At 42.7% G+C, this 24244-nt stretch overlaps 1 protein-coding gene across 1 annotated transcript in view; it reads left to right on the top strand.

Annotated features, from left to right (window-relative positions):
* The window catches only part of LOC117441638 (A-kinase anchor protein 13-like), a 96054-nt gene extending 75610 nt beyond the window's left edge, over positions 1-20444 (top strand). Inside the window, 11 exon segments of the mRNA XM_034077700.2 lie at positions 2049-2131; positions 3744-3914; positions 6546-6686; positions 7298-7371; positions 8991-9035; positions 11383-11433; positions 13789-13887; positions 13889-14059; positions 14217-14396; positions 14995-15211; positions 18151-20444. Coding sequence (XP_033933591.1) covers positions 2049-2131; positions 3744-3914; positions 6546-6686; positions 7298-7371; positions 8991-9035; positions 11383-11433; positions 13789-13887; positions 13889-14059; positions 14217-14396; positions 14995-15211; positions 18151-18203 — 1285 coding nt within the window. The 3' untranslated portion in view covers positions 18204-20444.
* Positions 20445-24244: the final 3800 nt, after the last annotated feature.

Raw genomic sequence — 24244 nt, 5'->3', positions numbered from 1 at the left:
TAAGGTTCCTCTATGAGTGTAACCCAGGAGTTAGACGCGTCCCGTGTCTGTAACGAAGGTACTCTGCCGTCAGGAGGATTATGGGATGTTCTCAGGCACGTTCTGACGCTGGAGAGCTCACTTTAAGGAGAGGATCAAACTAGGGGTGGGCGATATTGAAAAATATGTTATCACGATATTTTCAAGCAGTATCACGATAGACGATATAAATCACGATATTTTTTCATGTCGGTTATTATGGTTATTCTTCAAGTTACTTAACAGAACAAGCACCGACAAGGTAACAGAAACTAAAACAAAAAGGAGTAACCGACCAACATAGCATTTCAAGCTGGTTTTATTTCAGAAATGAAACCCTGAATGAACAAGTGAGCAGTGAACATCAATAAACATGAAAAGGAGGGTAACACATAACTAAGTAAAACATAAAACATCAATGAGGAAAAGTCAGTGCCAAACAATTAAAATGTAAACTTTAGACTTGAAGTGCAATAAAAGACTTTAGCATAACTGAAGGGAAAACATAAAACGCCACCGCGTCAGTTACGTCTTTCCACCGTTTGCTAGTCTTTCCATCAGGAGCCTCTTGATGAAATGCCTGCCCTATGGTAGTTTGTTTTGGTGCAGTCGCTGCGGTAGATTGTGCATTCACACGCGGGGGACCTTGCACTCAGTCTCTGCATGCTCTTTCTGGTGCTTGCGTTTGAGGTGGTCTCGTAAGCCCGACGTGTTGCCATCTGTCGCTTTGAAATGTCCTTTTTTGCACATTTTGCAAATTACATTTGTTTGTTCCGTTTCTGTTGTGTTATATCCAAAATATTTCCATACCACAGACGTAGAGTTCTTTTTGGGGACTAAATCTAATTATTCTACATCAGAATCTGACTCTGCGTCCATTATTGCTGTGTGTGCAGACTGCCAACAGTGTGTTTTCCCTCGCTGCAAAGAAAGGGGGCGGGGACTTTGGGAGCGTGTCAAACAACTCGGACTGAACGAAAGCAGAGGTGCGCTGACATTGTGAAATCGATCGGGCTTGATATATGGTGAAATTAAAATCAGTAGGTGAGGCTAGGGGAGCGGGAGGGGAAGAGGCTCTCCGTCTGCTGTCATAGCCCCCTGCGCCGCGCACGGAGAGCCTCTTCCCTTACCGCTATTTTTTTTTTCAAAAAATATTTTTCAATTTTTTTTTTTTATCACGATAGGACGATATCTCTGAAAAAGCATATCGTGGAGACCTAATATCGTCACGACGATATATATCGTCATATCGCCCACCCCTAGATCAAACCACTTCAGCCCGGGGGGGGGGGGGACCTCATAACAGTGAGACCACGCTACGCTCAGGAATAGATCAAAACTAATATTCTCCACCAAAATCCTGATCAGACTTTTCCCTTTGAGTCCGCCTCCTCTTGTTGTTGTTGGTGTTGTTGTTGTTGTTGTCCGTTCTCTCTTCTTATTGTCTCTTTCCCTCCTTCTCTCTTTTTATTTTCATTCATGTCTTCATTATGTGTAAGTATAACTTGTGCTTGTTGTGAATACTTTACTGCTTTTATAAATATCTGTTTTCGGTATCCACTGTGACAAATGAAAACATATTATAAATCAAATAACATTTTACATTAATTTAGAGAAAATATATTAATGTATAAAATAAAGAACTAATCTTGTAAAATATTGACTTTTCAGACTTTTAATTTCATCGTTACTTTTTATTTATTCATAGATGTTGCAATTTCTTCTTTTTTTACATTTAATTGTAATTTGTTTATCATTTTTAATATATATGTTTCTATTAGTTTGCCATCTCGGTTGATTTCAGAATTTCCTTAACATGTAAACTTAAGTAAATGTGAGTTCCCTCAGGGTGTAGATGGAGCCCGGGGTCTCCTGCCTCCTTCTGCACGGTGCATCTGTTTGTGTGCTTAAACATTAAAGACATAAACACACGTGTACTTTGAGGTGCTGCAGATCCTGTACGAGTACATATACGTGGTTTTGTAATATAACGTTGTAATGCCCGGTGTTTTGTTACCTTGCTCGCTCAGGGAGAAGGACGAGGACGAAGGGATTCCCAGCGAGACCGAAGACGACAAGAGACAACAGGAGACAAAGAACAAGGAGATGAGAGGTGAGACGAGTGTTTCTGAGGAAGGTTTACGTTCACTACCAAGGTGGGACGTAGTGGAGTACAAATACTTCGTTACTGTACTGAAGTACATGTTTCTGGTATCGGTACTTTACTCCACTGCGACTTTTTCTGAAGACTTTTTACTTTGACTTCTTACATGTTGAACACAAATACCTGTACTTTCTACTTCTTACATGTTGAACTCAAATACCTGTACTTTCTACTTCTTACATGTTGAACTCAAATACCTGTACTTTCTACTTCTTACATGTTGAACTCAAATACCTGTACTTTCTACTTCTCACATGTTGAACTCAAATACCTGTACTTTCTACTTCTTACATGTTGAACTCAAATACCTGTACTTTCTACTTCTCACATGTTGAACTCAAATACCTGTACTTTCTACTTCTTACATGTTGAACTCAAATACCTGTACTTTCTACTTCTTACATGTTGAACTCAAATACCTGTACTTTCTACTTCTTACATGTTGAACTCAAATACCTGTACTTTCTACTTCTTACATGTTGAACTCAAATACCTGTACTTTCTACTTCTTACATGTTGAACTCAAATACCTGTACTTTCTACTTCTCACATGTTGAACTCAAATACCTGTACTTTCTACTTCTTACATGTTGAACTCAAATACCTGTACTTTCTACTTCTCACATGTTGAACTCAAATACCTGTACTTTCTACTTCTTACATGTTGAACTCAAATACCTGTACTTTCTACTTCTTACATGTTGAACTCAAATACCTGTACTTTCTACTTCCTACATGTTGAACACAAATACCTGTACTTTCTACTTCTTACATGTTGAACTCAAATACCTGTACTTTCTACTTCTTACATGTTGAACTCAAATACCTGTACTTTCTACTTCCTACATGTTGAACTCAAATACCTGTACTTTCTACTTCTTACATGTTGAACTCAAATACCTGTACTTTCTACTTCCTACATGTTGAACACAAATACCTGTACTTTCTACTTCTTACATGTTGAACTCAAATACCTGTACTTTCTACTTCTTACATGTTGAACTCAAATACCTGTACTTTCTACTTCTTACATGTTGAACTCAAATACCTGTACTTTCTACTTCCTACATGTTGAACTCAAATACCTGTACTTTCTACTTCTTACATGTTGAACTCAAATACCTGTACTTTCTACTTCCTACATGTTGAACACAAATACCTGTACTTTCTACTTCTTACATGTTGAACTCAAATACCTGTACTTTCTACTTCTTACATGTTGAACTCAAATACCTGTACTTTCTACTTCCTACATGTTGAACTCAAATACCTGTACTTTCTACTTCTTACATGTTGAACTCAAATACCTGTACTTTCTACTTCTCACATGTTGAACTCAAATACCTGTACGTTGTTCAGCATGGAAACATTCATTAGCTAACAATGACATTATTGTTCTATTGATATAAAGGGAGGTCAGGTACTCTTTAAAGCAGCTGCTAGCTATGGGTACTTTTTACTGAAGTACTTTCAAAGCCCATACTTCTGTACTTGTACCCGAGTAAAGGATGTGTACTTTTGCCCTCTCTGAAAGACTCTAAAGTGTGTCCTCTTCTCTCAGCGCTGTTGCGGCAGAAGGACAGTGAGATCATGTCTCTGCTGGAGGAGAAGGTCTCTCTCTTCAGGGGGATGTGGGAGGGTCCGGGCCCCGCAGAGCAGCCCTTCTTCAGGTCGGCCTGCAGCCTGGAGCCCCCCCGAGGGGCGGCCATCATGAAGGACGCCCTGCAGGAGGGTAAGAGAGGAATACCTGGATTAGGACTACTGTTTATGTTGTTTTGTTTTGTGTGTACTGTTTCTGATTTGATGTAAAGCGTCTTTGAGCACCAGGATAAGCGATATACAAATCAAATGTATTATTATTATTTTTATAATGCATGAGATTCTTTACATAGAGCAGACTGATTCTGATTGGATAAACAGTTACAGACAGGACAGTCTCTTACATCCATGTGTTTCCGTCACATCAGCTGAAAGACTGGGGCAAGCCTCATGATAACATATCCAGGTGCAGGGATGAGGATCTGCAATCGGCCGACCTGGAAGTTAGCTTAGCAAGGGCTCCCTGGACAACAAGCCAATGGGGTTTCTCAGTTTGACTTTGGAATATCGTAGAAATGTATCTGTGCCAAACACGCGTTTCTGATAGCTAACGATCGGCTATAGAGCAGGGGTGGGCAAACCTGTGGCTCGGGGGCCGCTATGAGTTTCAAAATGTGTCAGACGGGCCAGTAGCAGATTGGTGAAAGATATTTAGCTGTCCACTCCTCGCCACTCGACTTTACTTCGGTCCACTCATTGTTACAGAAGCAGGTTCAAAGGTGAATTATTGCGTCATCGTTTGCGTCATGATGTACCCGTTCTTCTTATGACCCACACGGCGTTTTACGTCGCTGATTTTCTCCGCGACACCGCTCACAACCACATCAATAGAGGACTGCGTCTGGCAGTTTTTAATCACACGAAGCCAGATTCAATTAAAGAACGACTTCTACAACCGTGTACCTTTCTCCAGAGGGCCGCGGGGCATCGTTTATTGATGAGGTTCAGCTGCATTACCGCCCGCTGGAAAGGTTTCACTGTCCGACTGCCACACAGGCAGCTGATACATAATAATAATAATAATAATAATACATTTTATTTTTAGGCGCCTTTCGTGACACCCAAGGACACCGTACGTTTAAAAAAAAAAAAAAAAAAAAAAAAAAAAAAGCTACACTACAGTGAGTAAGCAGATTTGAACAGGTGAACATACCCCCCATCGGTGCATGTGTTTCAGTCTGCACGCCGTGTGGCATCACAGCGCTGTTATGAACGCGTCTCTGGCATTCTACAGGTGATGTTGGCATAGCAACCGAAGCTAATCAGACCATCTTGACTACTTGTTGCTATCATATTGTGGCATAAGCCGTTTTCTACACGCATATTTTACCGGCGTAGCTTTCGTTATGATTGTACTCGTGATGGCCACATGTAGCCTGTGTATTGATTCCATCCGACGGCTGCAATAATACGACACCACAGGAAGACGTCTGCCTCTTCTCGATGGCCAATATCAGCGAACGGATGGTCATTAAAGTGAGAATCACACTAAGCCTGGTTAGTGTTGCCTGAAGTGTGTGGTCGCGTTCTAGTCACAACTTGTACTCGCCATGAACTGTTATCGCTCAGGTTCATCTCGACCCCCTCCAATGTAAGCGTGAGGTGCTTAGATCTTGCCGGGCGGGGCCAGCTGAGAGAATAGACCAGACTCCAGCGAAGGTCATTGTGTCTATTATTCGGCAGCCCTGGCGAATAATAATCGATTATTCGACCGATATTAGCATATATATATTTATATATATTTTGGTTGAAACTAAGCCAGAAAAAAAAAAGAAAACATAAATAATAAAAAAAAATATATATAAATAAAATCGATTTTTAAAAATAATATTCGATTATGGAGACTGTAGCGAATAATCGAATAATCGCTGGCATCCCTAGTGTCTAGAGTGCGCCATGTGGTGGGATCAACTGAAATGGCGGGTACTGCAGGAAAAAGGTCTTTACTATCATTTGGACAATTTTGTACTAATATTCGGCGGACCGGATTAAAAAGCCCAACGGCCGTATATGGCCCGCGGACCTTATTTTGCCCATGCCTGCTATAACGGAACAGGTTCAACCAATTCCTGGGATTGCGGTGAGGCCGACGCGTGAAAACTCGCGACAGGAATTACTAGAATTACTAGTTTGCACCTGTCGTCCACCGCTCTCACAATGTGTGGTGAAACCGACCTGAAACGTGTTTGCCGCTCTAAAGAAGTAAAGTCTGAGAGCAGCTCGAGAGGTTGAGGCAGAGCAGCCGTGTTCTCTCCTGAAGCCTCGGGCGGGGAGTCCCTTCACGTAAAATGTGAATCGGCAGTAATGTCGTTTCTCCTGCAGACGGTCGTCACGTTTGACTCCCACTGCGAAGGCCACAGTACTTGGTGTTTGAATAGGTACTTAGATGTGGATATACTGATACTGTGTACGTCCTTCCAGCAGCCAGAGTTGATATCGCTTAAGATGTAAGTAAAACCAACTCTGCGGTTCAAACAGGTCGTCAATCGTTGCTAGGTAACAGGAGCCGAGAGCAGTAATACAGTTAGCCGGTGATTCGCTTAGTGACGTACGTGTGTGTGTGTGTGTGTGTGTGTGTGTGTGTGTGTGTGTGTGTGTGTGTGTGTGTGTGTGTGTGTGTGTGTGTGTGTGTGTGTGTGTGTGTGTGTGTGTGTGTGTGTGTGTGTGTGTGTGTGTGTGTGTGTGTGTGTGTGTGTGTGTGTGTGTGTGTGTGTGTGTGTGTGTGTGTGTGTGTGTGTGTGTGTGTGTGTGTGTGTGTGTGCAGTGGAGACGTTACAGGGGCTGGTGAACGGCAGCCTGGGGGGGGCGATGGCCAGCGCGCAGGAGGGCGGAGGCTCCGTGAGTTTACCTCGACGAGCGGAGACTTTCGGAGGCTTCGACAGCCACCAGATGCACGGCAGCAAGAGTGAGTCTGCGGAGCACTGTGTCCTTTGAAGGACTCCCCTCTTCTCCATGTCTCTTCTACATCAACATGTGTCCCCTCTTCTGCATGTCTCTTCTACATCAACATGTGTCCCCTCTTCTCCATGTCTCTTCTACATCAACATGTGTCCCCTCTTCTTCATGTCTCTTCTACATCAACATGTGTCCCCTCTTCTTCATGTCTCTTCTACATCAACATGTGTCCCCTCTTCTTCATGTCTCTTCTACATCAACATGTGTCCCCTCTTCTTCATGTCTCTTCTACATCAACATGTGTCCCCTCTTCTCCATGTCTCTTCTACATCAACATGTGTCCCCTCTTCTTCATGTCTCTTCTACATCAACATGTGTCCCCTCTTCTCCATGTCTCTTCTACATCAACATGTGTCCCCTCTTCTCCATGTCTCTTCTACATCAACATGTGTCCCCTCTTCTTCACGTCTCTTCTACATCAACATGTGTCCCCTCTTCTCCATGTCTCTTCTACATCAACATGTGTCCCCTCTTCTTCATGTCTCTTCTACATCAACATGTGTCCCCTCTTCTCCATGTCTCTTCTACATCAACATGTGTCCCCCTCTATGTTTGACATAGGTGGAGACGGGGACGACAGCGAGGATTCGGCGGGGGATTTACGCCGGACGGAGTCTGACAGCGTTTTGAAGAAGGTCAGTTCCTCTGCAGCTGGTTCCTCTCCTCCCTACTCTGTGAACCGTCCTCCTCCACTAACTCCACCGTTAAGAAGAGCCTCTGTCTCTCTGGATCCGCCTCGGGACTCTTCTGCTCGTTGCTAATGGCGACCAGCAGCTCTCATACCTCATTCACCCTCCCTCCCAAATGTAAAGCGTCTTTGGGTTCAGAAAAGCGCTATATAAAATTGATATATTATTATTATTATTAACGCAACTCCGGTTCAAGCTCCGTGCTGGAGCTTTTCAGGTTCAGAACCGGTTCTTCGGTTTAGCTCCGGCTCTGTTCACACCGCCCAGAGTCCGACTGGTGCTGCGTCATCGTTTGCGTGCCTGCTTCATAAAGCCAAACCGCTCGGAAACCTCTCACAGCTCACACCGACAACAACAACAACAACAATGGCTGATTGTGCTCCAGCTTCCTCTGCACCTCTTCGGACGACCAGATTCCCAGCAGGTAGCTGGTCTCTTCAGTGGACCACTGCTGCTTGTTACGTTTCTCCATCGTTGTGTACAAACTGGATAAAACGCCGGCTTGTTGTTGTTGTTGTTCAGGAGTTGATCTGTCTCCGCCTCGACGTAAGCGTGACGTATGCGGTGCTTTTGCTCTGGCCGGACCATTTTTTGGTGCTTGAAACAAACCGGCTCCGCTGCGGTGTGAACAGGAACACCCGGTGCTTTTCAAGCTCCAGCTCCGAACCTGAAACACCGTTGGTGGGAACGAGCTCTTTGAGGAGTCAGGGGTGGAGGGGAATGAACGGGCGGTGTGTAGGTGTAGCTCTGGATCTCGACCTAGCCATTCATACGGCAGAATAAGACGGTTTTAGACACATCTGTATCGTACAACACATCACCTGATATATTTAAATACGCAAATCATCATAACATGCTTACTGTATGGTGATTTAAAAGAAATCGACTGACTAGAATAAAATAAATCCCACTTAAATGTGCATGTTGGGGCTTTAGTGTGAACGAAGACATGGAATAAAAGCAACATGGCCCCACATCTCAGAACAGACCCGTGAACGATGCGCTTGCTTCTGCCCGTAGCGTCTCTGCTTCCAATCCATGAACTCTACGACCGCCGTGTTATTACATCGGTAATACATAACGAGACCAGATGCAGTTAGACGATCACAGCATGCCCACGTGTGCAGCTATAATCACATTCAGCCGTATGCACACACACACACACACACACACACACACACACACACACACACACACACACACACACACACACACACACACACACACACACACACACATAATGAGACACACTAACAGATGTGTGTGTGTACATTACTGTTTCCTGCTGTACAGTCCTAAGTGTGTGTGTGTGTGTGTGTGTGTGTGTGTGTGTGTGTGTGTGTGTGTGTGTGTGTGTGTGTGTGTGTGTGTGTGTGTGTGTGTGTGTGTGTGTGTGTGTGTGTGTGTGTGTGTGTGTGTGTGTGTGTGTGTGTGTGTGTGTGTGTGTGTGTGTGTGTGTGTGTGTGTGTGTGTGTGTGTGTGTGTGTGTGTGTGTGTGTGTGTGTGTGTGTGTGTGTGTGTGTGTGTGTGTGTGTGTGTGTGTGTGTGTGTGTGTGTGTGTGCAGGGAGGAAACGCCAACCTGCTGCTGCTGCTGAAGAAGAACAGTGAGGTAACACACACTTCCTGTCTCTAACTCGATAACAGCTGTTCACATGGAGACTCTTGCTGTCACATGTGTCTGCTTTCATTCATGCGCCGGCCGCAGCTGAAGCACTCATTATTAATATTGGTTTTCGATATGCAGTACAGTAAGTAGCAATATATCATAAAACAGGTATTCATTGAGTAGGAGAGATAGAAATGGACATCCTAAGACTCAATATAAGCTACAATCTTGCATGTGGTTAAATAATCCTCTGCAAACAATAAATAAATATCCAAGAATAACCAAAATATGTTTTAAATCCAGCCCGACATCTGAATAAACAGGTTTTTTTTATTTTTTATTGAATTAAACTCTTATGAAATATATGAAGTTATGGAAGCCCATTTCCGCCACTTGAAAAAAATAAAATCCCCATGAAAAGTCATAATTATGAAATAAGAAAGTCGAAATTATGAGATAAGAAAGTCGAAATTATGAGATAAGAAAGTCGAAGTTATGAGATAAGAAAGTCGAAATTATGAGATAAGAAAGTCGAAATTATGAGATAAGAAAGTCGAAATTATGAGATAAAAAGGTCGAAATTATGAGATAAGAAAGTCGAAATTATGAGATAAAAAGGTCGAAATTATGAGATAAAAAGGTCGAAAATATGAGATAAAAAGTCATAATAATGAGATAAAAAGTCATAATAATGAGATAAGAAAGTCGAAATTATGAGATAAGAAAGTCGAAGTTATGAGATAAGAAAGTCGAAATTATGAGATAAGAAAGTCGAAATTATGAGATAAGAAAGTCGAAATTATGAGATAAGAAAGTCGAAATTATGAGATAAGAAAGTCGAAATTATGAGATAAAAAGTTATAATAATGAGATAAAAAGTCATAATTATGAGATAAGAAAGTCGAAATTATGAGATAAGAAAGTCGAAATTATGAGATAAGAAAGTCGAAATTATGAGATAAGAAAGTCGAAATTATGAGATAAGAAAGTCGAAATTATGAGATAAAAAGGTCGAAATTATGAGATAAGAAAGTCGAAATTATGAGATAAAAAGGTCGAAATTATGAGATAAAAAGGTCGAAAATATGAGATAAAAAGTCATAATAATGAGATAAAAAGTCATAATAATGAGATAAGAAAGTCGAAATTATGAGATAAGAAAGTCGAAGTTATGAGATAAGAAAGTCGAAATTATGAGATAAGAAAGTCGAAATTATGAGATAAGAAAGTCGAAATTATGAGTAAAAAAAAAATCGAAATTATGAGATAAGAAAGTCGAAATTATGAGATAAAAAGTTATAATAATGAGATAAAAAGTCATAATTATGAGATAAGAAAGTCGAAATTATGAGATAAGAAAGTCGAAATTATGAGATAAGAAAGTCGAAATTATGAGATAAAAAGTTATAATAATGAGATAAAAAGTCATAATTATGAGATAAGAAAGTCGAAATTATGAGATAAAAAAGACGAAATTATGAGATAAGAAAGTCGAAATTATGAGATAAAAAAGACGAAATTATGAGATAAGAAAGTCGAAATTATGAGATAAGAAAGTCGAAATTATGAGATAAGAAAGTCGAAATTATGAGATAAGAAAGTCGAAATTATGAGATAAGAAAATCGAAATTATGAGATAAAAAAGAAATAAAATATTGCAATAAAATATTAATATTAAAGGTTTATTCTGAAATAAAACATGTTTTATTAAAAAACCTACTTTAGGCCAAATGTGGTCAAACATTCTGTATTCTAAGAATTTATTCAATTGTTTTGTATTTAGTTATTTCTCCTATTTGACATTTTACTTTTTTTATTTATCGTTTATTTATCAAATTCGAAAATGGAGTAAATCGTACAAAACCCAATGTCTGACTCTGATTAAGTCATCAAGCTAAATAGGCCAACACAGTATCTATTAAACACGATTTAACAAAAAGTGTTTTCTGATGAAACATGCTGTTGCTGTACATTTTAATTATAAATCCTACCCTTTCTGTCACACATGCTGTCTTTACACGTCCTGCATATTCCCGGAGTTTTAAATGTTGAACGTTAATTGGAGCCTTTTAGTCAGAGTAAACAGTGCTGGCAGCCGGACGCTCGCGGCCTCGTCTCTTTGTCAGAGTCTGAATGTAGGAAAGGTCGCATCACTTTAACTCATCAGGCTTAATGCCGGTGTCGTCTGAGAGAGTCCACTCCATACATTCATAGGACCAGAACTCACCGGCTGCGGCTTGTTAAAGGAACAAGTTTAAAATCAAGCTCTCCTGCCGTCAGTGGAGTATTTTAACAAGCAGAGATACGTGTTTTCACTTGATTTGATGATGTGATGTATTTTCTCCAACAGTCGGTCCTGAACAGTGTCTCCAACCTGCATCTGCTGCTCAACACTCTGCAGGTAACTACGTTTAAAGAGGACATATCAGTATGTAGTGTCTCTACTTTAAAGAGTCCTCTCCTGCTGATGTTCAGGTGTATATCAGTATGTAGTGTCTCTACTTTAAAGAGTCCTCTCCTGCTGATGTTCAGGTGTATATCAGTATGTAGTGTCTCTACTTTAAAGAGTCCTCTCCTGCTGATGTTCAGGTGTATATCAGTATGTAGTGTCTCTACTTTAAAGAGTCCTCACCTGCTGATGTTCAGGTGTATATCAGTATGTAGTGTCTCTACTTTAAAGAGTCCTCTCCTGCTGATGTTCAGGTGAATATCAGTATGTAGTGTCTCTACTTTAAAGAGTCCTCTCCTGCTGGTGTTCAGGTGTATATCAGTATGTAGTGTCTCTACTTTAAAGAGTCCTCTCCTGTTGATGTTCAGGTGTATATCAGTATGTAGTGTCTCTACTTTAAAGAGTCCTCTCCTGCTGATGTTCAGGTGTATATCAGTATGTAGTGTCTCTACTTTAAAGAGTCCTCTCCTGCTGATGTGCAGGTGTATATCAGTATGTAGTGTCTCTACTTTAAAGAGTCCTCTCCTGCTGATGTTCAGGTGTATATCAGTATGTAGTGTCTCTACTTTAAAGAGTCCTCTCCTGCTGATGTTCAGGTGTATATCAGTATGTAGTGTCTCTACTTTAAAGAGTCCTCTCCTGCTGATGCTCAGGTGTATATCAGTATGTAGTGTCTCTACTTTAAAGAGTCCTCTCCTGCTGATGCTCAGGTGTATATCAGTATGTAGTGTCTCTACTTTAAAGAGTCCTCTCCTGCTGATGTTCAGGTGTATATCAGTATGTAGTGTCTCTACTTTAAAGAGTCCTCTCCCGCTGATGTTCAGGTGTATATCAGTATGTAGTGTTACTTTAAAGAGTTCTCTCCTGCTGATGTTCAGGTGTATATCAGTATGTAGTGTCTCTACTTTAAAGAGTGCTCTCCTGCCGATGTTCAGGTGTATATCAGTATGTAGTGTCTCTACTTTAAAGAGTGCTCTCCTGCCGATGTTCAGGTGTATATCAGTATGTAGTGTATCTACTTTAAAGAGTCCTCTCCTGCTGATGTTCAGGTGTATATCAGTATGTAGTGTCTCTACTTTAAAGAGTCCTCTCCTGCTGATGTTCAGGTGTATATCAGGATGTAGTGTCTCTACTTTAAAGAGTCCTCTCCTGCTGATGTTCAGGTGTATATCAGTATGTAGTGTCTCTACTTTAAAGAGTCCTCTCCTGCTGATGTTCAGGTGTATATCAGTGTGTAGTGTCTCTACTTTAAAGAGTCCTCTCCTGCTGATGTTCAGGTGGATATCAGTATGTAGTGTCTCTACTTTAAAGAGTCCTCTCCTGCTGATGTTCAGGTGTATATCAGTATGTAGTGTCTCTACTTTAAAGAGTACTCTCCTGCTGATGCTCAAGTGTATATCAGTGTGTAGTGTCTCTACTTTAAAGAGTCCTCTCCTGCTGATGTTCAGGTGTATATCAGTATGTAGTGTCTCTACTTTAAAGAGTCCTCTCCTGCTGATGTTCAGGTGTATATCAGTATGTAGTGTCTCTACTTTAAAGAGTCCTCTCCTGCTGATGTTCAGGTGAATATCAGTATGTAGTGTCTCTACTTTAAAGAGTCCTCTCCTGCTGGTGTTCAGGTGTATATCAGTATGTAGTGTCTCTACTTTAAAGAGTCCTCTCCTGCTGATGTTCAGGTGTATATCAGCATGTAGTGTCTCTACTTTAAAGAGTCCTCTCCTGCTGATGTTCAGGTGTATATCAGTATGTAGTGTCTCTACTTTAAAGAGTCCTCTCCTGCTGATGTTCAGGTGTATATCAGTATGTAGTGTCTCTACTTTAAAGAGTCCTCTCCTGCTGATGGTCAGGTGTATATCAGTATGTAGTGTCTCTACTTTAAAGAGTCCTCTCCTGCTGATGTTCAGGCGTATATCAGTATGTAGTGTCTCTACTTTAAAGAGTCCTCTCCTGCTGATGTTCAGGTGTATATCAGTATGTAGTGTCTCTACTTTAAAGAGTCCTCTCCTGCTGATGTTCAGGTGTATATCAGTATGTAGTGTCTCTACTTTAAAGAGTCCTCTCCAGCTGATGTTCAGGTGTATATCAGTATGTAGAAAATTGAAATTAGAGATGGACTCAAACTTGGTGTGTGTGTGTGTGTGTGTGTGTGTGTGTGTGTGTGTGTGTGTGTGTGTGTGTGTGTGTGTGTGTGTGTGTGTGTGGTGTGTGTGTGTGTGTGTGTGTGTGTGTGTGTGTGTGTGTGTGTGTGTGTGTGTGTGTGTGTGTGTGTGTGTGTGTGTGTGTGTGTGTGTGTGTGTGTGTGTGTAGGCGGTGGTGGTGCAGCAGGACAGCTTCATGGAGGACCAGCGGTTGGCCCTCAGCTCTTCCTCCTCCTCCTCTTCGTCGCGCCCCCCCCCCCCGGCCTGGAGGCTCTCTGATCGAACAGGAGAAGCAGCGCAGTCTGGAGAAACAGAGACAGGAAGTGAGCGCTCTGCAGAGGCAGCAGAACGCCCACAGTGAGGAGAAGAGGAGGAGGGAGAGGGAGTGGGAGAGGAGGGAGGAGCAGCTGCTGGAGAGGGAGGGGCTTCTGCACGGACAGGTGACTCGACGGCACTGTGTCTATGCGTGTGTAATTCTGCACACCTAGTCTACCTACCTGTGCATCTAGTTACCTTAGAATATCTAAATACTTAATCCTTGGTACTTTGGTAGCGTACCCTTTCAATAAATCCCTGACTGCTCCGCCCCCACTGCAGGAGGAGGAGGTGCAGCAGCAGGAGCAGCAGCTGCAGGAGGAGAGGAAGGGTCTTCAGAGCAGGAAGGAGGAGTACCAGAGAGACCTGGAGAGGCTGAGGGACGCCCAGAGGAAGCTGGAGAGAGACAGAGAGGCCGTGCAGAGGCAGGTCCAGAAGATGGAGGAGGTCGCGCTGTCGGAGGTGAGAGGAGACTCTGAACTGATCCAGGGTCAGCGTATTCTGACCTGTAGGCAGTCTGCAGCGAACAGACACACTGGAACAGATGATTGTATACTGATAACGAGTTCAAACAGGTGCCATTAATACAGTTAACGAGTGGAGGACAGAGGAGGCTCTTAAAGAAGAAGTTACAGGTCTGTGAGAGCCAGACATCTTGTTTGTTTGGAGGAGACCAAATACTTATTTACAGAGGAATTTACCAATTAATTCATTAAAGATCCTACAATGTGATTTCCTGGATTCTTTCCCCCCATGCTGTCTCTCATCGTTGAAGTGTACCTAGGAGGAACATTACAGGCCTCTCTCATCTTTTTAAGTGGGAGAACTTGCACAATGGTTGCCCCACTGTATATATAACTGTATATATAATTAATTAGAATATACAAATACAAATAATAGTAAATAATATAAAAAATATTGATGAGCAGTTAACACAAACAAATATACTCATACGTATTTAAAAATAATAATAATAATAATAAATAAAATACTTTTAGCACATTTCCTGCATGTTCTCCGCCAGGTGTGTATAACAGCTGTGCCTCTCTCTCTCCTCCAGACGACGCCCTCCACAGCGTCGGATGACTCCCAGTCTCTGGAGCCGGACCCCCAGCCGGACCCCCCCCCCCGCTCCAGACCCAGAGGGAAGGGCCTGAACCCCTTCAGCTCGTCCAGCCTGAAGGGCAACGAGGCCAACAAGCAGAAGAGCCTCCTGACGCTCTGCAAGGACAAGAAGAAGAAGAAGAAAGGCAAAGGGGGGGGTCCGCAGGCGGCAGGTAGAGAAACACAGGATCTGTTGTCCAGGGAACACACAAATATAACAAGTACCATGTGATCAGAGTGCAGGAAGAGGCTGTTTTGAAGCCTGCGCGGAAATCTTTTGTACGGGATAATGTGCAGGCGGGAAAAGAACACCCGCTAAGATGTGTGGCCACCTTCTCAACAAAGTGACGACATGACTCCCAATATTAATTTAAATGCTTTTATAGATTTAGAAAATGTTTGTATTGATTTAAAAAATACTAGGCTATTATTGATTTAAAATGACATGCATCCGCTAAGAAAGTCCGTTGAGAAAAATAGTCCGTTGTTACCGTAGCAACGGCAGGAACTGCTTCGATAGCGTTTTTGAGGAGCTTTTTGATTACAGATTTGAAAACATCGTTGCTTGCTTTAAAAGTAGCACACTTCATGATGTCAGACCTTGGAAGGTATCTAGATATCCCTGCCCTCATGCCAAAGGAGCTGCACACTGAATATGTGTCGCCGGTTGATGTCTATCTGGACCGCTGCGTAAAAAGGAGGGTTTCTGCCCCGGTATTTCTCCGCTGCTTTCTTGTCCCAGTTTCAGCCAAACTGAACAGTTAAATCGACCGGACTTGTTTCTGCAGGTGTGAGCGTCCTTAACAACGGTCAATAAGTCCTTGACAGCGTTCTGGATTAACAACGTGTCACGTGTTCTGAATTGACCAATCAGAATTGAGTATTCATCGAAGCCATGTAATGAATAGTAGATAACACCCTGTCCGGTGTGCCGAGCAGTGATGCAGCTTTTACATTTAGCAAAGATCAGATGTGTATCTTAGAAGTGCAGATGTAACGTCGGTGAGAAGTCCATGCAAACATTTAGACTCGACTGAAGCAGTTTCAATCAAGGACGTTCAGTATCGCACAAGAGCCCTCTCAGAAACAGCAACTCATCTTAAAACATCATTTATAGATATTGTAATAAATATCAAGGCTCACTTTTTTAAGGATCAGAGCCCAAGTCTTTTAAAGCAATCGTTAGGCTAGAGATCCAACATGTGTCCAGCGTCCTCTCGCTGCTTTGGAGTCACCTCGGTGCGAGTTTATAGAAACAGCACTTTTGTTTTAGTTTGAGAAACATGTCTCTGTTTGCCTGCATGGATAGAACAGCAGCACATAGAGAGGACACACACACACACACACACACACACACACACACACACACACACACACACACACACACTGATACACACACATACACACACACACACACACATTGATGCACACACACATTGATGCACACACACACACACACACACACACACACACACACACACACACACACACACACACACACACACACACACACACACACACACACACACACACACACATTGATGCACACACACACACACACACACACACACACACACACACACACACACTGATACACACACATTGATGCACACACCCACACACACACACTGATACACACACATTGATACACACACATTGATGCGCACACACACACACACACACATTGATACACACACACATTGATACACACACATTGATGCGCACACACACACACACACACACACACACACACACACACACACACACACACACACACATTGATACACACACATTGATGCACACACACACACACACACACACACACATTGATACACACACACACACACACACATTGATACACACACATTGATGCACACACACACACATTGATACACACACACACATTGATACACACACATTGATGCACACACACACACACACACACACACACACACACACACACACACACACACACACACATTGATACACACACGCACACACACACACACACACACACACACACACACACACACACACATTGATACACACACACACACACATTGGAACACACACACTGATACACACACATTGAAACACACACACTGGAACACACACACTGGAACACACACAGATCGATATACACACATTGGAACACACACACTGGAACACACACATTGGAACACACACACATTGATATACACACATTGGAACACACACATATTGATATACACACATTGATACACACACATTGGAACACACACACATTGGAACACACACATTGATACACACACATTGGAACACACACATTGGAACACACACACATTGGAACACACACATTGATACACACACATTGGAACACACACATTGGAACACACACACATTGGAACACACACATTGATACACACACATTGGAACACACACATTGGAACACACACACACTGGAACACACACAGATCGATATACACACATTGGAACACACACACTGGAACACACACATTGGAACACACACACATTGATATACACACATTGGAACACACACATATTGATATACACACATTGATACACACACATTGGAACACACACACATTGGAACACACACATTGATACACACACATTGGAACACACACATTGGAACACACACACATTGGAACACACACATTGATACACACACATTGGAACACACACATTGGAACACACACACATTGATACACACACATTGGAACACACACATTGGAACACACACACACTGGAACACACACAGATCGATATACACACACTGGAACACACACATTGGAACACACACACATTGATATACACACATTGGAACACACACATATTGATATACACACATTGATACACACACATTGGAACACACACACATTGGAACACACACATTGATACACACACATTGGAACACACACATTGGAACACACACACATTGGAACACACACATTGATACACACACATTGGAACACACACATTGGAACACACACACATTGGAACACACACACATTGGAACACACACACTGGAACACACACATTGGAACACACACACTGAGGCTATTGTCAGTGATTCCTCTCGTGTGACGCTGACCCCTCTCTCCTCCTGCAGACCCTCAGCACCTCCCCGAGCCTCCTCTGGACGGAGAGATCTTCTTCTGCTGAGAGACACTCTTCCTCCTCTTCCTCTTCTTCATCCTCATCCTCATCCATCCCTTTCAGAAGAATGTGTCTCCGCAGAGTACACACAGGCATAACACCGCTGCTCCGCCAGGCTTCACGGCGCCTTCTAAATCCTCTCCACAACACGATCGAAACGCAGAGACTTTCAAGAACGGGTTTCAAAATCCACGGCTTTTAGTTTCTGCCGCAAGTCGCTTGTTACGGGGGCTTTCATTTATCCCTGGAACACATGAATTAAGAAAACACAGAAAAGCATGTTGGGTATTCTGCTCCACAAAATTCCTTTGTACTTTGCACACACACCAATTTCAACACACACACACACACACACACACACACACACACACACACACACACCAACGGGCTGTTTTCCAAGGTGACCGAGCGCTGCCACAGACGGCACCACGCGCCGCTTGGATGGAAATACGATTCCCAACCAGCTCGGGAAAAGCTTCTAATCCTCCCTTCTTGACGATGAGTAGAAGAAACCACAGAAGAAGGTCGGCATGGCAACATGTCGACTCACCATTTGAAGCAGACTTGACTAATGCTGCCTCCAGTTAGCGAGACGCATGCAGTTTAAATACCTCCCGTAGTCCTCCAGTAAGGTTTCGTAGCATCGATCCTTCTGTTGCTTTGAATAATGGAGTTCTCCAGATGTGTCTCTTTCTGCAGACGTCCAGTAATGAGAGTATTGAGACGTCTCTCCCAGCATCTAATGGCTCAATTCATATCCTTCAGCGTGCTTCAGAGGATACGAGCCTGATCTTCCTCCAATGGGCTTTTATGTGGATGACGAGCGGGGCTTCCCTTCATGTTTAATTGCATGTATCTGTGCAGGTAGCGCACCGATCGCTCCCGTCTGCTCCCGTCTGCTCCCGTCTGCTCCCGTCTGCTCGCTTCTCAGAACAGACTGAATGTGGACACGTTTCAAAAGGCTGTTTAGCTACCGAGAGAACGAGAAGCTAAACACACCAAATGATGCTACGTGGTCAAAACATTTCAAATTTGTGTTGACGTTGAAATGAAAGTAAAGACCAGTAGCGAGTTTGAGGCGAAGTTTCCGATAGACATGTCTTAATTCTTGAGCTTGATCCAAGCCCAGATGTGGGCACTGCCTGCTGGACAGGTAGGAAGCTAAACTAAGGTCCTTCCCCCGTGATTCACAAAGCAGCGCCGCGTTGTCTCGCGTTTTAACTGCTTGTTTGTTAACTCGCCGTCTTTGTTGAGGATTCGACTTCATGTCCGCGCTGGTTTATTACGGTGTGTCTTCTTAAGAGGCTCCAAGGGCCGGCCAATCAGCCGCTTCGTGGCTTTTGCTGATGGCTTCGTACGGTGGCCGAGAAGTGCGTCGCTACGAAAGAAACATTTTACATTTTCAGAAACGATGCGAATACAAATAGATAAACGTGCCGACACACACGAAACATCTTCGGCAACTTCGGTTTGGTTTCTGCAGCTTTTAGTAAGCGCTGCGTGTTTCCTCAGGTCGCTGAATGTTTTCTGAATGTGTCGTCGAGTTGCTGGAGATGTTTGTTTATGTGTTTCGGAACATTTGTGTTTTTAAATCTGCATCGTTTCCGAAGCGGCAGCGCGTTTCTCCTCATTGGAAATGTTTGCCCCTTTCGGGCCACCGTAGTTTTGACCACTAGGAAGCGCTGCACCTATGACTACATCAAACAACTAGAAAGCAGGAAACTATTTTGTTTTGACATTTCCCCCCCGCTGTGAGAACATGTTTCTCAGCCGGTCATCGACACGCGGAGAGAATGAGACGGTGGCTTTCCGACTGGCCGAACAAATAAGTTGTCAGAGATTGTAATTGGTTATTCAGTGAATCCAGTCATCAGCAGCTGTGGTGTGGGGAAAGGAAAGCCACGGGACAATCAGACGCCCCCCCCCCCCCTCCCTGCGTAGCCTTAAATCTTGACGATAAAATGAAATGCACTAGCGAGAGGAGAGCTTTTATACCTCTCGCTTTGAGACGACGAAGGAAATGTTCGTACTGTGGTACACGATGGTTTCATTCCCAACAAAAAAAGAAGGGCAAATGTGTAAATATGATTTATGTATAAAACAAATCAAATGTAAAAAAAAAAAGGTTTCATTTGTGATCTATCGCAACATTTTGTAAGAATGTTTTATTTATGTTTTATTCTCGCCCTTGATGGTGGGGTGATGTAAAGTCATATTGCTCTGGGAATAAAATAAGATCATAATGGACATTTTGAGTGTTGGCTTTTCGTCTGGAACTAATTGCTTTGATCGCCGTCACTTTGAGTCGTGACATTTATATTTGATCTAAACTGATCTGTTAAAGAGTAGTGTCTCTACTTTAAAGAGTCCTCTCCTGCTGATGTTCAGGTGTATATCAGTATGTAGTATCTCTACTTTAAAGAGTCCTCTCCTGCTGATGTTCAGGTGTATATCAGTATGTAGTGTCTCTACTTTAAAGAGTCCTCTCCTGCTGATGTTCAGGTGGATATCAGTATGTAGTGTCTCTACTTTAAAGAGTCCTCTCCTGCTGATGTTCAGGTGTATATCAGTATGTAGTGTCTCTACTTTAAAGAGTCCTCTCCTGCTGATGTTCAGGTGTATATCAGTATGTAGTGTCTCTACTTTAAAGAGTCCTCTCCTGCCGATGTTCAGGTGTATATCAGTATGTAGTGTCTCTACTTTAAAGAGTCCTCTCCTGCCGATGATCAGGTGTATATCAGTATGTAGTGTCTCTACTTTAAAGAGTCCTCTCCTGCCGATGTTCAGGTGTATATCAGTATTTAGTGTCTCTACTTTAAAGAGTCCTCTCCTGCCGATGTTCAGGTGTATATCAGTATGTAGTGTCTCTGCTTTAAAGAGTCCTCTCCTGCTGATGTGCAGGTGTATATCAGTATGTAGTGTCTCTACTTTAAAGAGTCCTCTCCTGCTGATGTTCAGGTGTATATCAGTATGTAGTGTCTCTACTTTAAAGAGTCCTCTCCTGCTGATGTTCAGGTGTATATCAGTGTGTAGTGTCTCTACTTTAAAGAGTCCTCTCCTGCTGATGTTCAGGTGTATATCAGTATGTAGTGTCTCTACTTTAAAGAGTCCTCTCCTGCTGATGTTCAGGTGGATATCAGTATGTAGTGTCTCTACTTTAAAGAGTCCTCTCCTGTTGATGTTCAGGTGTATATCAGTATTTAGTGTCTCTACTTTAAAGAGTCCTCTCCTGCTGATGTTCAGGTGTATATCAGTATCTCTACTTTAAAGAGTCCTCTCCTGCTGATGTTCAGGTGTATATCAGTATGTAGTGTCTCTACTTTAAAGAGTCCTCTCCTGCTGATGTTCAGGTGTATATCAGTATGTAGTGTCTCTACTTTAAAGAGTCCTCTCCTGCCGATGATCAGGTGTATATCAGTATGTAGTGTCTCTACTTTAAAGAGTCCTCTCCTGCTGATGTCCAGTGTCTCTACTGGGACATGTCTCCATGCTTTAATGTTCAAAAAGGTCTCTACTTTTCTCATACTGCCTGAGAAAAATACCTCTTTTCGCCTTCTTTCTGAAACCAGAGCCCAGTCTGCTCTGATCGGTTAGCTGGCCAGCTCTGTTGTGATTGGTCAACCGCTTCAAGATATCCCGCCCCTTAGCTTATCACGCAATGTGTTAGAGCGCTAGCCAATAGAGCGCAAGTGTTACATAGTGATGTCACTGTAACAAAACAGAAGTAATTAAAAATTAAAATGTCCGATTAAATTACAATAACTAAGGATAGTTAAGAAGTTAAAGTCAAATATCCAATGAAATAAAATACATTAAGGAAAAAGTTAAAAGGTCCTTAAGTGTGCAATGAAACCCTGCGTTGCCATAGCAATCAGCTGACACGGATCTGGACGTGTCGACAGCAGGAGCACACCTCCACCTCCCGGTACATAAAGAGGCCCGGCTGTAATCTCTCCACGCTCTCCACGCACAGGCTCTTCCCTCTGGAAACCTCCACCCTGACGGTTCCTCCACTTTCTGTTTTTATTCTTAACTGTCCGATCTTATAAAACACACACGTTCCATCTGCAGCCCATCTCTCTCCTCATCGATCGAGCCTGAGGATCCTTTTTACAGCAGCCTCTCTAAATGTTGCTCCATTCTGCTCGTTCACCTTCAAACCCCCCGGAGACAACCCGGCAGCTAATAAGAGCCCAGCAGAAAGTCAGTGTTCGCTGCGTTCAGGTCCACCAGATGAGAACACTCAAAGTTTTCCAATCTCTTTTCCAGATTATTCTGAAAGGTGTGCAGCGGCGAGCGAGATAGTCTCGTGGTGATGAAGATCGAAAGGGTGCAAAACAAGAAAAGACAACTGAGAGAAAAAGTGGAAATAAAGTACCTCAAATTCTGTTTGAAGCAAAGTATTAACGAGTCTCTTTGATGCTGTTTGGGGGTTTTCCGTCCATGGTGTGCATTATGTAGGTTTCTGTGCATGCACACACTCCTCAAAGGTCCCCGAGGTTCTGCCTCAACGCCTCCACTGGACTCCTTTGTTTACTTCCTCACTTTGTAACACTCGCGCTACTCTTGGCTAGCGCTCCAACACATTGTACGTGATAGGCTAAGGGACGGGACATCTCTAAGCAGTTGACCAATCGGAACAGAGCCGGCCAGCTAACCAATCAGAGCAGACTGGGCTCTGGTTTCAGACAGAGGGTGAAAAGAGGTGCTGCAGCACAGGCAGTATGAGAAGAATAAAGAGCTTTTTGAACATTAAAGCATGGAGACATGTAGAGACACTAAATACTGATATACACCTGGACATCAGCAGGAGAGGACTCTTTAAAGTAGAGACACTACATACTGATATACACCTGAACATCAGCAGGAGAAGACTCTTTAAAGTATAGACACTACATACTGATATACACCTGAACATCAGCAGGAGAGGACTCTTTAAAGTAGAGACACTAAATACTGATATACACCTGAACATCAGCAGGAGAGGACTCTTTAAAGTAGAGACACTACATACTGATATACACCTGAACATCAGCAGGAGAGGACTCTTTAAAGTAGAGACACTAAATACTGATATACACCTGAACATCAGCAGGAGAGGACTCTTTAAAGTAGAGACACTACATACTGATATACACCTGAACATCAGCAGGAGAGGACTCTTTAAAGTAGAGACACTACATACTGATATACACCTGAACATCAGCAGGAGAGGACTCTTTAAAGTAGAGACACTACATACTGATATACACCTGAACATCAGCAGGAGAGGACTCTTTAAAGTAGAGACACTACATACTGATATACACCTGAACATCAGCAGGAGAGGACTCTTTAAAGTAGAGACACTACATACTGATATACACCTGAACATCAGCAGGAGAGGACTCTTTAAAGTAGAGACACTACATACTGATATACACCTGAACATCAGCAGGAGAGGACTCTTTAAAGTAGAGACACTACATACTGATATACACCTGAACATCAGCAGGAGAGGACTCTTTAAAGTAGAGACACTACATACTGATATACACCTGAACATCAGCAGGAGAGGACTCTTTAAAGTAGAGACACTACATACTGATATACACCTGAACATCAGCAGGAGAGGACTCTTTAAAGTAGAGACACTACATACTGATATACACCTGAACATCAGCAGGAGAGGACTCTTTAAACAGTCTGTAAAGCTTGAATGAATAACGCCACGTCAGATATTCTCACACTGATTTATAATCTGCTGAAGATAAAATACATCCGACATTGTTGAGCTAATTATTGTTGTATCATAATTGACTAGATCCGTCTAATTGATAGATTTAAAGCAGCTTTGAATGGAGCCGGGATGTCGGTGACACAGCCCTAAATCAGTCAGCTTTATCAGCACTTTCCATTCCTCTGATTTGTAATAGCTGGAGCCATATTTCTTCTTCCCAGAGGAGGTCTGTCTGCTGCTCATTCACTCACAGGGCAGAACTCATCAGCGGGTCAGGGACGTTCAGCGGCAAACGACTGTGATAAGGACCATCAGCAGTTCATCTCAC

Source organism: Pseudochaenichthys georgianus, chromosome 3, assembly GCF_902827115.2.
Source record: "Pseudochaenichthys georgianus chromosome 3, fPseGeo1.2, whole genome shotgun sequence".
Taxonomy (NCBI): domain Eukaryota; kingdom Metazoa; phylum Chordata; class Actinopteri; order Perciformes; family Channichthyidae; genus Pseudochaenichthys; species Pseudochaenichthys georgianus.
Note: the sequence above shows the minus strand (reverse complement) of the source record. Positions and strands in the feature narration are given on the sequence as shown.